The 13080-nt window shown below is 38.6% G+C and overlaps 1 protein-coding gene across 5 annotated transcripts in view; it reads right to left on the reverse strand.

Moving 5' to 3' along the window:
- The window catches only part of Exoc2 (exocyst complex component 2), a 139419-nt gene that overhangs the window by 98942 nt on the left and 27397 nt on the right, over positions 1-13080 (reverse strand). For all 5 annotated transcript variants that reach the window (XR_004769370.1, XR_003484105.2, XM_027409294.2 and 2 more), the window contains exons 6-8: positions 7628-7708; positions 805-950; positions 597-678 (exon numbers count right to left, since the gene is read on the reverse strand). Coding sequence is in view for 3 of the 5 variants with exons in the window: in XM_027409294.2 (XP_027265095.1) it covers positions 597-678; positions 805-950; positions 7628-7708 (309 nt within the window). In the remaining 2 variants the exon portion in view is untranslated. The remainder of the gene's footprint in view (positions 1-596; positions 679-804; positions 951-7627; positions 7709-13080) is intronic.

The raw sequence follows: 13080 nt of genomic DNA on the forward strand, positions 1-13080 counted from the left end.
CAGAATTCAGTGACCTGTGACATGTAAGGTCTGTGCATTTCACTGCATGGAAATTTCACCACAGTAAAGAAATAAATCCTGCTTTTTGAGAGTTTATGGGTTTCATTCTTTTTAAATTTAATAAGACCTATGGTATTTCTCCTAGTTAATAAGTTTTTAACCAAAAGATATTTAAGCTTTTTTCCCCCTGTAAGCCTGGTATGCAGAGTAATTTTTAAACGTATTGAGTTTGCTTTAGAGTAAGATTAGAACTCATAAATACACTGTTTTAGCTTGAAGAGGGAAGACTGAAGTGCACATTTCCATGTCTGTAAAAGGCTTGTCGCTGCTTCTTTCCCCTATGAAAGCTTTTAATAGCATTGTGGTTAATAAACAGCAAAGAATATCTGAGACTAGTCCCCACCATAAATGCTCATTCCCACTACAGGGCAGTAAGAAAACTTGTGAGGTTATTTTAAACTAATTGTTTTACATTTTAAAGAAAGCACTGCATAAACAAGATCTAAGATGCAAGTAGCACTCTTTGTAGAATATACACTCCACAGTCTTACAAAAGGAAAGGAAAGGTCTGAAAGTAACAAATTCTTGAGTCTTACATTTCTTGAAAACTTGCACCTCTGTTTTCCCAAAAAGCGACTTGGCTTTTTCATAATCATTAATAACCACATCATAATCCCCCTAAAAATAAGAAGCACACAGTGAGATCGTCAGCAAAGAACAGGAAGCACATTGATTAATATAAAATAGCTTAACACATCTTTAAGGTGGGCAGCATCTATAACTGTACATACACATAAACTCTACCTTTTGAATGTTCCGTTTAATATTGAGAGGAAGGTTGAAGAGAAATTTAAATCGCTGTAGCACGTTGAGTGCATTCCTAGTGGAATCTGCCTTGTCTTTTCGACCTAACACTTCTTGAAATAATGTGTCAGCAGTATTACTTGCTCCTGTTTCCAACAGACAAAAAAGAACATAGGTGACAGCGAACTGAATTTGAACACTAAATACAAACGTTAGATTGCTACTGTATCTTTACACTGAAATTCAGTAGACATTTTTAAAAAGACACTTATATAGTGACCTTTCATAGTCTGCTAAAAAAAAATTAAGTCCTTTCATATGTTAAGAAAAGTATCTAATTAAAAGTAACAACATTTACTAAGCCAAAGTAATTTTCTCCAGTGTGAATCTATACTTATTTTAGTTACTCTTCTAAATTTTTTAGCAATTGTGGGTGCTTAGGCTATTTCATTATTTTGGACAATGAGGAACACACACACACACACACACACACACACACACACACACACACACACACACACCAATTAAGTTCAATTAATTCTGTATCAAACTATCAGGTAAAAAATGAGATATGAGAAACTGTTTTCAGAAAAAAAAAAATTTTTAAGACATTATACCTAACCCTACTTTTCGACAGAATTATCCCTCTATGTTGTAGGGACAGAGGATTATATAAACTTAAATGACAACACCAAAACACAGTATCATTACTGTTTTTTAAATCAGCAGAATTTTATAATATCAGGTACAAACAGAATATTTCATAAGATTCTTTCCTTTAAAAAGTACAAATTATACGTATCACTTTAATGAATGCTATTTTTCTAAGGCAAAATTTGCTATATACAGAAATAGTTTAAATTTTGCAACATGTGAATTATTTTTAATTAGCTACAAGAGAGAGGATAAACTGCTTTCAGCTGTTTGACCTGCTTGTAAAAAGTTTCTACATTATCTGGTCTAGTGACTATACTTTAAGCAAAGATGAAAAACTCACCTCGTCTCACTGGGTGGCTTGCACACCATAGCCACACTGTGGGTGGCCTGATCCTGTTAAAAGTCGTCTTTGTAACATGATTGTTTTATCTAAATAATGTTTAAATTCTGTTGAAATTGTAAAGGTCTGATATAAAAACTTCGTTTGGTCAAGAGAGCTGTTTTTCCCACATGCTATTTAATGTGGATACTAAACCTCTATTGTGGGATGAGAAATACATTTCCTTCTTACCACCAAGCCGCGAAATAAAGGCTTGATTGAGTATTTGAAATCTGACTAGAATTTAAAAACTTTCTTCAAGAAAAACTATCTTAAAGCATTTGCTTATCATTTTAAAAATAGAAATGTCATGAGTTTAAGCTTTGTAACTGGATAAGCACATGGAACAGAATCTTTTTAAAGGGTTACTTATTTATATGTGAAGTTTTGGTCTTAGACCAGCAAATTCCTTTTTCTATGCAACAAAAGAACACAGCAAACAGTCTGAGTTCAAAGCTGAATTATTCTCATTACAGTAACAAGAAATTCCCAGCTAATAATTTTAACCCCAAATATATGAAAATAAGAACAGGTAGAAAACATACTATTAAATATATACTTTTTGTAGGAAGAAATTATCAACTATGAAAAAATTCAATTTATGCCAAAATTTGTGAACTGAGAATTTGAATTTATGCAAGTTTGAAAATTATATAGACAATTTCTGTCAAGAAATTATGATTCTGCTATGATTTTTACTGTAGTTCATATAGTTCATATTCTGACAGCTGGGGGAGAGAGTAAATGATAAAATATATGAGAGATTAATGAAACCAAGATCTACAAAGCAGTCACAAAGTGCTCTAAGTATCTGCTTTTACAGGAGACAAAAGCACTGTGCAGGACAGTGGGGGTCCTCACATGTGGGACTAATGATGCAGACAAAGACATCAGCTAGGTGTCCAAAACTCATTGACAGAAATCCTGCTCGTATGCTAATCCACACACACCTTTCCCACCCTCACTCCATGAGTGACCACAGAGCAACTGTATCTGTACTGAATGGCCACGCCGTTGCCCTCAGATGCTTGCAGACCCTTGTGTTGAGACGCAAACATCCTCATCGAAGAATGGTGTCCCTGCAGTTGATTTGGACAATGACTGTCACTGTCTCACAGTTACACATGGGCCCCAGAAACTAACTGACAGCAAAGCGGCTATGCACACCACAGTGGTCAGCACTGTGGATGGACTCACAGAGCTCTAAGACATGCCCCAGTGTAGCAAGGGAAGATGTTGTCACACTACACACTGAACCATGACACTCACACCTGCCGCCTCTTACAGCCACCTAGAAAACCCAGTCTTGTCATTCTAATGGTGTCTTAGAATTTCAGGCATCTTTATTTCAAGTAGACATTATGCTGTTTCCTATTTCAAAGTGACCACACTGGTCCCTTTCTTTGTCCTGACAACTTGAGCTGTGAGATCATAGAAGTGAGTGTGTGTGTGGTGGTGTGCCTCACGGGAAGACAGGGCTGGAACAACACAGACGTTCCCAACCATCACACAGTTTGTTCCCAGAAAGACAAGCTCTGTGAGAGGACAAGAGCAAATGTGAAGGCAACTGGAGAATTAAAGTACCTCAAAAATGCACACTGACATTTGGCAAAGGCAGGGCCCCCCAAAGACTAAACCTACTTTGAGTGCCTCTGTTTCAACAGGCGCCGGGATGACTAGCTAGCTGCTCTCTGTAACTGACTGCTAGAAGAGAATGCCTGAGACAATGTGCCCTATTACTCACACAGCCATGCCACACTCTAGGGCCTTACAGATCCACATCATATGCACACGACACACACACACACACACACACAACATACACAACACACACACACACACACACACACACACACACACACAGTGTCACCAGGAATGACAGTTGAAGCTGGTAGCTCTTATGAGGCAACTTGTTTCAATAAAAGTTTGGGAAAGGCTAAAATTAGGGCTGGTTCATCCTTTTCTTTTTGAACGCAACTTACTAAATATTTGCTGGCCAATCAATTAGTAGAACTCAGTTTTTTTCTCACAGACTTGATTCTTACTAAGAATTACTGATTATTTACTACTGTTCTAAGCCTCCAGCCTGGTCATTTTCACTTTATACATGCTGCTTAGAGTGAATCCCTCAGTCTCATTGCTACTGTCTCTGTGCTACTGACCCCCAACTCTGTATGTCGGGATGTGTCTGTGAACTTTAGAGTAAATCTTTAGAATATTTTCACTAGACATACAATGATAGTTCACACTTTTGCTTCATAAGGGATGCTACTGAAAAGGCAGCACACACACACACACACACACACACACACACACACACACACACACACACACACCACCGTGCACATGCTCACACGACTCCAAGACAGACAATGCTTCTTCTCACTGCACAGTGAAAACAATGAACCCACAGGTCACCTCATCTGCCCAACTCGTCTTAAAATATTTTAAATTTATTGAGAATTTCATGTATGTATACAATGTGATCATACACACCCATTATCCCTTTTAACACACCCAGACCCTCATAACACATGTTCCTCCCAACTTCATAATTTTTTAAACCTATCAACTTTACATTTTTATTAAACTCACTGAGTATAATTAGGGCTGTCAATATACACAAGTGTGGGATCATCCACTGAAGCATGAGAAACCTACCAATGGTGACACCTTCACAGAAAAAAATGACTGTCTGCTACAGCAGCCATCAACTGTGTCAATATCACCTCAGCTAAGGGTGGAACCTCATGAGCCCCTCCCGAGTCCATGCTGGAGGTTTCATCTTGTGCAAGTCGTGTGCAGACAACCACAGCTACTACGAGTTCATGATAACATTTCACAGCTCTCCCCCTCAACCTCTGGTTCTTACATTCTTTCTCTGCCTCTTCCACAAGGTGGAGGAGAGTGATTCAGATGAACCATTGAGAGCTGAGTTCTCACATTCAGACACTTATTATTGACACCTGGACCAGTTATGAGTCTCTGTGCTAACAACAACCCACTGCAAAAAGAAGCTTCTCTGACCAATGTTGGGAGCAAAACAAACCTTTATAAGTAATCTCAATCTCTCTCTCTCTCTCTCTCTCTCTCTCTCTCTCTCTCTCTCTCTCTCTCTCTCTCTCTCTCTCTCTCTCCCTCCTCCCTCTCTCTCCCTCCTCCCTCCTCCCTCCCTCTCTTCCTCTTCCTCCCTCCCTCTCTCTCCTAGAATGCAGTCTGACAAGAGAACTATTTAATAAAACAAGAATAGGTTTCCCACTAGGCTTTAAGACCTTTCCAGACCAACTTTCCAGTTCCAGGCAGGAGTCTAAAACTCACAGGAGATCGGTTGCCCTCATAATAGTCATGCCACTATTGCACTGGTGCACATATCTTGCCTGGTGGGGCAGTTTGATAGCATGCTGGGTCCAGTTCTGGGTAAGACTATACTGATGATGTATTTTCTACTCTGAAAGCATTAAAAGCTCATTTGCTTTATTTAATACAAGGAAGTAGTGAAAGTCAGGAAGATACTCGGTGATCAACTCTCAGGAATCCCACTCTCAGGTTACACATAAACTGAAAAGAATTTTCTCCTCTACTCTCTCCTTGTGTCCTAAACCAGCCAGCTCCCCTTGTCTTGAGGCTAGAAATGTAAATGTCTCACAAACTATTTTTCTTTTTTATTTCACATATACAACCAATGATCCAATACTGTCATCTTTATTTCTGCCCTGCCATGGGCTCCTGGTGAGCTCACAATGACTCCTGCCCTTTATTTGGTATCCTATAGAATCTACAGTGGTACCATCTAGTCTATTCTCCTCAACGCAGCACCATCATGTAGCTTACTCACTGAACTTCTTTAAGAGCTCACCATCTTCAAGACTAATTCTATACTAAGGAGAACTTCTATCACATCCGACCCACTGGCCGCAATCTCTCTCTCTCTCTCTCTCTCTATCCCCTTTCTAGTGCCACTGCTTCCCCTTCATGCTGCTGAAGACCTACCAGAGACACAGCTGCATCTACCTGTTTCACTGCCGACTTGCTTATCTATCTGGCTGCATCCTACTTCTCTGTTAAGTCACACTTGACGATTTTCATATTCTCCACTCTGAGGCTAGGGGGAAACAGGCACTATGCTGGGGATGGAACCCAGAGCCTCACTTGTGCCAGGCAAGTGTTAATACCACCAAGACACTTCTCCCCCCAGATTCCTTACATTTTAGTTAGGTGATCTGTATGTGAGTTCCAGATATATTCCTGGATAATCACTGGCAAAACATGTATTGCTGCAGATACTAAGACAGCATGACTCAATAGCCTGCTTACATGTCTGTATCTTCCAAGCAGTTACACAAACTTAAGACACAAAGCACAGGTTCCATCTTCATATCCCTGTGATATATACTAATGAGTGCTCATTAAATGCTTATAGAGCCAAGGACCATAGCTCAGGATTTGAATCGATGACAAGTATTCTTTCTACCCAAAAAAGGCACAGCACAGTATAGAAAGGCCTTATGAGGCACCACGGCAACAGGCATACAAGCTGAAACACAGCAAAGTGATCTTAGTCATCAGCAGGAACTATGTTAGAGACTGCACTATATCACTTTTTAAAAATTACTTAAATAATCTCATTATTTTGACATGATGACAACTCCAATGGTGCAAGTAATACCTTTGAGAGAAAATACCCTTCCAAACCTTGAACGCATCTAGCAGCACTGATACAGAAATGGCTTTGGTAAATATTTGTTTGGGTAAAATTCAGAATATATCCATTTTAACAAAGTTTGTGCTGTGATTCTCGGAAGCAAAAGCACAGCAAACCTCAAGGTAAGCAATAATAATAATAATAATAATAATGCCTGTTAAATCCACAAATTTAGGATGAAATGTCCAAGTATTCAAATTCTAACAACAAGGAAAGCCTACACCAAAGTTAAAATTCTTTATGCAAAATACTTTCTTGCTGACATCACTAGGTCTCTGAAGAGATGGTAACATAAGGGCCCAGAATATTCTACGCATGAGACTAAACCAAGCTATAAATACAAAATTAACTTTGTATCATAATCCTGCATTTATAAAATCCCTAAAAACCTATGTGAGGTTGCCTGTTTTTTGTTTGTTTGTTTGTTTGTTTTAACCCTTCTTTACTAGGAAATCATATTATTCAAGGAGATTCTTAGGGACATCATTGCTTTATATTGCACATAGACTATATGTGTGAAACATAACTTACATTAAAAACACTTATACAATAAAAACTAATTTGTTTGATGAGTTTCTTCTAAGTTATTAGAGTAAGTAACTTGGAATGTCGGAAAAGGAACAAAAGGAAAAGTAGAGGAAACACCAAATGTGGGGTTGGTTGGGCCTACAACTTTTACAAAATGTTCCATTGTATATCCTTGTGGGGAAATGCAAAGTGTAAATAAACAGACAATGCCTGTGCAGCTGTAGTGCAGGAGCTGAGGCTCTGCACTGTGCACTGGCCCATCTGATGATGGAGACTCAGTTGTCCCCTCAGTGGTAACCCTGGCTGCTGTCTCAGTGACGTCTGTTTCAGGGTAGCAAAGGACAACAGTTCTAGAGAAGTATAATACCAGATTACAGTAAAATACAAACAGATTCATTTCACTCCTTCCACTGTCCTTCAGGTTCCTTATGTCTTTATTTAGAAGTGAAGTGAATGCTAAAACACAGCTCATGACTTTGTCCTGGGAAATCCTTGGGAACTGCACTATACCTTGTTATAAAGGCCATTAACAGTCTTGGGTAGTAGAGCAAACTTACTGTTGAGGACATTCTCCAACTTCTGTGTCATGGACCCTTCTACTTTTTCTGTTCCGTCTGCTTCTAGTTTTTGATGGATAGCTAGGAAAAAACAAACAAACCTAGTTAAAATGTGGGCCACTTTAATGGACAGAAAGATATTTCATAAAAATAAGATTTTGAAGCCATTTCTACAAACTATTCTATTATTTTTACCATGCAAGAGGAACAGACATATACAATATTCTGGAATGAAAAAAAAAAAAAACACAGGTGATACCATTTACATTGTTCACAGCTTAACATTGTTCAAGTGGTACATAACACACACTCATCTGGGCTTCAAGACAGAGTGAAAAAACAAAAAGGAAAGGAGAAAGTGGGATTCCAGGCACTGCAGGTCTTCAGCACAATGTGGCCACAGGAAAAAGCCTTATTCCTCAGCTTTACTTTGTAAACAGCTCTACTATTTGGATTCTACCAACCTCAAAAATTTTAATTTTGGGCCAGGACTATAACATGAGGAATATATTTACTCCTCTTATATCCACAATAATCTCCTGGAAGTTCCAAGGAAATATTTCACAACAACTATCAATGGACCAACTCTAGACAGAAGAAGTGTGTGGGCTTGTTTACATTGCTTGACTCTAATAAAGAATATTGGGGAATGAATCACTTAGTAATTTATGTTTAAAGCTGTTACCTAGTGAAAGGGGGCGGTTTCAAACAGCTATTATGCTTCTTTTGGTAATGGGTTATGACTATAATTTCAGATTTGAAAGCTGAAGGCAAACTCTAGTTGTCCTGTGACTAGGCACTAAGCGCTACAATTCTGAGGTGCCTGTGTCACCCAATGACACTGATGCACATCCCAGTATTTTTATTTGAAGGATGAGAAAGCTGAGGCTCCACACAATGAGACCTTCTAGAGGAGGTCACAAAGCCAAACCTAAAATGTGAACAGAGGTAGCCTGGTTCCAAGCCTTAAAACCCCATCCCATGCTGCCCGCATGGCACAGATCAGTAACTCACTACCTGGGCTTCTGTTTTCATGTCTGTAAAATGAGAGCAGTAAACTTACTGTGCCTTAGGGAACTGTATTCACTTGTAATGAAGAGGTTGCTCCTCAAAAAGTGGCAGAAGCAGCCTATATTTCTACTTTTCCACACAATTTGCTCAAGTGAAAACTCAAATCCAAGATGTTTCACTCTGGTCTTTCAGAATTAACATAGTGAAATAAACATCACTCTTAACTATTAGGTACTCACTAACATTCAAATGGTGAGTCTGTTCCAGAGTCTGCTTGATAACCTAGGCACAGGTGCCAGATTTAGACTACACAAACAATCAAACAAGCCTGCTCCATGCAAATGTGGATTCGTTTATTTCTTTTATGAGACTTATATAACTTAATTCGACCCACTGGTCTTTTAAAAACTCAAGAGTTAAATTCAGGGTTCAAATGCTTATGAGAATGTTCTCAACTCCAGAGAGCATTTATTTTTCTGCTCCTTATAATTAGTTTTTAATCCTAATTTTGTCCTTAATACTCCATTTTCCTGTAATGCTACCTCAGTTTTGTTTTGGATTCTAAAACAAACAGACTGCTCCTGTATTGAAACTGAATAAAACACATTCCTAAAAAGAAAAACAAATACTTGGGGGAGGACAGTCACTACATATTTTAATTGTCTTCATTGGAATAAACAAAAAGTGATTTCTTTACTGTCCCAAACTTAAATTATATGGTAGAAGTGACCCAGAATATTCATGCACATCAAAGCTTAAACTTGTAAGGTTAAATGGAAGAGAATGTTCCTACCTCTAAGCATTAAAAGTTAAACTAGAAAGACTGCTCCAGGGGAGATCTGCTCACAGCATGTCTAATGCTGCTGCAACGTTCTGACAAGCAAGGTTGCAAAAGCAGAACTGACACATGGGCGGCTCACTGTGAAGCACCACGCGTGACCTGTCCTGCACACGAAGGTAGTACGTTTTACATGTGAATGCTATTCTCTTAAGTCTAAATTAACATTAAAGGAAACCATGCAGCCACATTTTCTGATGCTGACATAAGCCCTCAGCGATCAGCAGGTCAAGAAGGGGGGTGACCTGATTCCCTGAGCTCAGTTTGCAACCCTTTCTGCTGACAAAGCAACTTCCTCCAGCCCATCTCTACCACAGCAGAGCCACTGTCAAGCTGTCAGCCGAGCATGAGGACTGAGAGACACTGGGATCTGATAAAGGCAATCCTATTTTCCAGAAAATTAAACCAAATAACCCGGTGTCTGGTTCATTTGGCCTTTTATTTTCTCTGAAAACATTTTTAAATAGAATAACTCAATAAGCAACTGGGTACATGATCACAGGTTTGTTATTGTTTCTAATCCATTAAAAACTTAAATATGTATAGCAGTTGAACATCATAAGCTTAAATTTAGGAAACAAAAAGGTATTATAAAAGCACCAGTCAAAGGAAAATTGAGGTTCTAGGAAAGTGTCTATTATTTCACTAGAACTATATCATCATTTCATTTAACTTGAGTAAAACACACACTGAGTAAAATATGATACTGCAAATTCAATCAAAAAATTCAAAATGCCTGAACATGCACTTACATGCATGCTATTGTTAAATGAGCCACTAAGAATGGGGTATATGTGTGTCTGTGTCAGTATCGAGAATGCTAGTATTGATAAGAATGCATTGCTAGGTAAGGATAGAATGTGTGTGTGTGTGTGTGTGTGTGTGTGTGTGTGTGTGTGTGTATGCGTATGTGTAAGCGTATGCGTATGCATATGTATATATCTCACGGTGCTTGCTGCTAGACTTGGAAGACAGAACATTAAAGCCAGAGCAGATACAGTCAAACCACAGAGCAAATATGTTGCAGCCTCTATCCTATAGTCATCATCATCATCATTTTTTTTCTTACAGCCACCTTAAAAGCACGGCCACAGTTAGTTTCAGGCCTTTATAGGTAGGCTGTAGCCTCGTCATGTTACAATTATAACATTAGCATCAAGAAAACAGACACCAAATTTGTAAAATAAATTAACATAACTTCTACAAACGGAAAAAAAGCTAAGTCAAAAAGAGAAATTTATCTGCTAATTTCTTATAGATAATGTGGATTTAAGTGATGCCATTAATCTGAGCATTGGTAACAAATCAGTCATACTAAACAGACTAACTTCTTCCCCTAACACCACTCTTTCTTCCTTCTTTTTCATTTGGGTAGAGTGGGGTGGTAGTTACAATCAAACACAGAACCTAAGGATCTAGGAAAATTATCTAACAGGTGATATATTGCCAGGCCCTTCCTTGTTCTTATTTTTACACAGTTGCATAAAATTGGCATACACTAAAAAAATTATACTCTGTTGACAGTAAAATTATTCAGAAACACACTTTGAAAACAAAATTGACTACAAACTACTAGGTCTAAGAGCAAATATTACAAATTTTAAGAGCAGGCCAATTAACAAAAAAGATACCAATAAAAGAATCAATGTAAATAGATAAAATATGGTATTATTCATTTATATGTGGATATTAAACATTAAATAAATGATAACCCATAACCACAGACCAAGAGATGTTAGGTATACAAGAAGGGACTTGGGAGGACACATGGCTCTCCCTTGAAGGAGTAAATAGAATAGATTTTATAGGTGGGCTGAGAGGAGTGGGTCTGAGAGGGTCAGGTGAGGAGGGAAGACAGGGTTGAGGGAGCCAATTTCGGGAGAGACAGCTAGAATTAAAGGACATTTGAGGGGCAGTGTGGATGGGAAATGGGAGAGGTGGAGCTCCAAATGGCCATCTCTTGTCATCAAACGAGGCTTCCAGTACCAGGACTGGATTACAATCAATTGAGTTGTTTGCCAAAGAGGTCTAATGGAAATCTCAAAACAACCCAGGCTGTTACCACAAACTGAAAAGTAGGCCCAACTGCTGAAGGCGACACCTATACAACTCACTGAACATAGAGAAGTCAAGCTGGCACCTAGAAGGAGCCCACACTGCCATGTGCTATTATCTTTGCTACAGAAAGGTACTGTTGTTGAGGAATAATCCTTTTGTACACTGTGAGGATCCGTCATGCCACTCAGACCGGTTTAATAAAAAGCTGAGTGGCCAAGAGCTAGGCATGATTTTCTAGGCAGAGAGGACACTGGGAAGAAGGGTGGAGACACAGAGATTCACCAGCCAGAGACAGAGGAAGCAGGAAAGTAGCATGGGCTGTACAGAGTAAAGGTAATAAAGCCACAAGACAGAATGTAAATTAACAGAAAAGGTTAATTTAAGTTATAAGGGCTAATTAGAAACAAGCCTAAGCTATTCACTGAGCTTTCATAATTACTAAGTCTCCGTGTTGTCATTTGGGAGCTGGCAGGTGAGACAGAAAAATCCACCTACAAATGGTGCCCAACATCCAGTCACGTATATCCACATAAGACCTGAGAAAGCTTTAAAAAAAAAAAAGTTCTGAACACACAAAAATGGAGCTAAACTGGACTTCCTACTCTCATGTATCTCCTGCTGGCTAAGGTACAAGGACACATCTCCCAGTAGCTGCCTGCATGCTTGTGCTGCCAGTGTGCCAGGAGCTAAGACATGTGGCAGGTTTAAAGTTCTGCTCGAAGAGACAGAAAAGGTTATAGATACGAGGTAAAAACAGGTTCAGACAAAAAAAAAACCTCTAAACAGGTTAATAGTGTATGCAGGTTAAGAAAAAAAATTGGTATAGACAGTCATAGAAAAAGTTTAAAAATAATAAAATCTTTAAAGAGAAAGTAAAGCAATAAAAAAATAAGCCATGTAAGGATGGAAAATATACAGGGAGTCTGGGTTCTATACAGTGTCATGTTAACTTTCAATTTTTTAAATGCTAATGTACAAAAAAAAAATCCAGTTGCTCAGAGACATTGGATTATAGAAACTACTAAATTAAGCTAACCTATGTATTTTTTAAATGTCTTAACTTCAAAATAGAAGTTGGAAAATGCCTTGTGTTGGGGAAGAGGTTACACTATTGTTTCCAGGGGGGAAAAAAAGCTGTGAATCCTTTCAGATTAATAGAGATCAGATTTGACCACGAGAGACCTTCTGAATATCTTGGCTACAGACACTGGGGAGGAATCCAAGAAAGACTACAGGACAGATGACATTTAAGTTGATCCCTTGACAATTGGAACAGCCCTAAGACAAGATGAGTCATGATAAATCTTGTTGGCTACAGAGTCCACGTGATTTATTACTACATACTATCCTTTCAAATGGCATGTGTAGAGATTTATATTAAAGTTTGATTTGAGTTAAAGCCCACTCCAGGAAATGGAACCCATACAAGACACTGATTGAGTGATAAAGGATCTGAAACTAGATAGCCTGGGGAATATTACTGTTCTACTAAAAGAATATAGCAATAGCCGGGAGTTGGTGGCACACCTTTAATCCCAGCACTGGG

This window comes from Cricetulus griseus, chromosome 3 (genome assembly GCF_003668045.3).
Source record: "Cricetulus griseus strain 17A/GY chromosome 3, alternate assembly CriGri-PICRH-1.0, whole genome shotgun sequence".
In the NCBI taxonomy this organism is placed as follows: domain Eukaryota; kingdom Metazoa; phylum Chordata; class Mammalia; order Rodentia; family Cricetidae; genus Cricetulus; species Cricetulus griseus.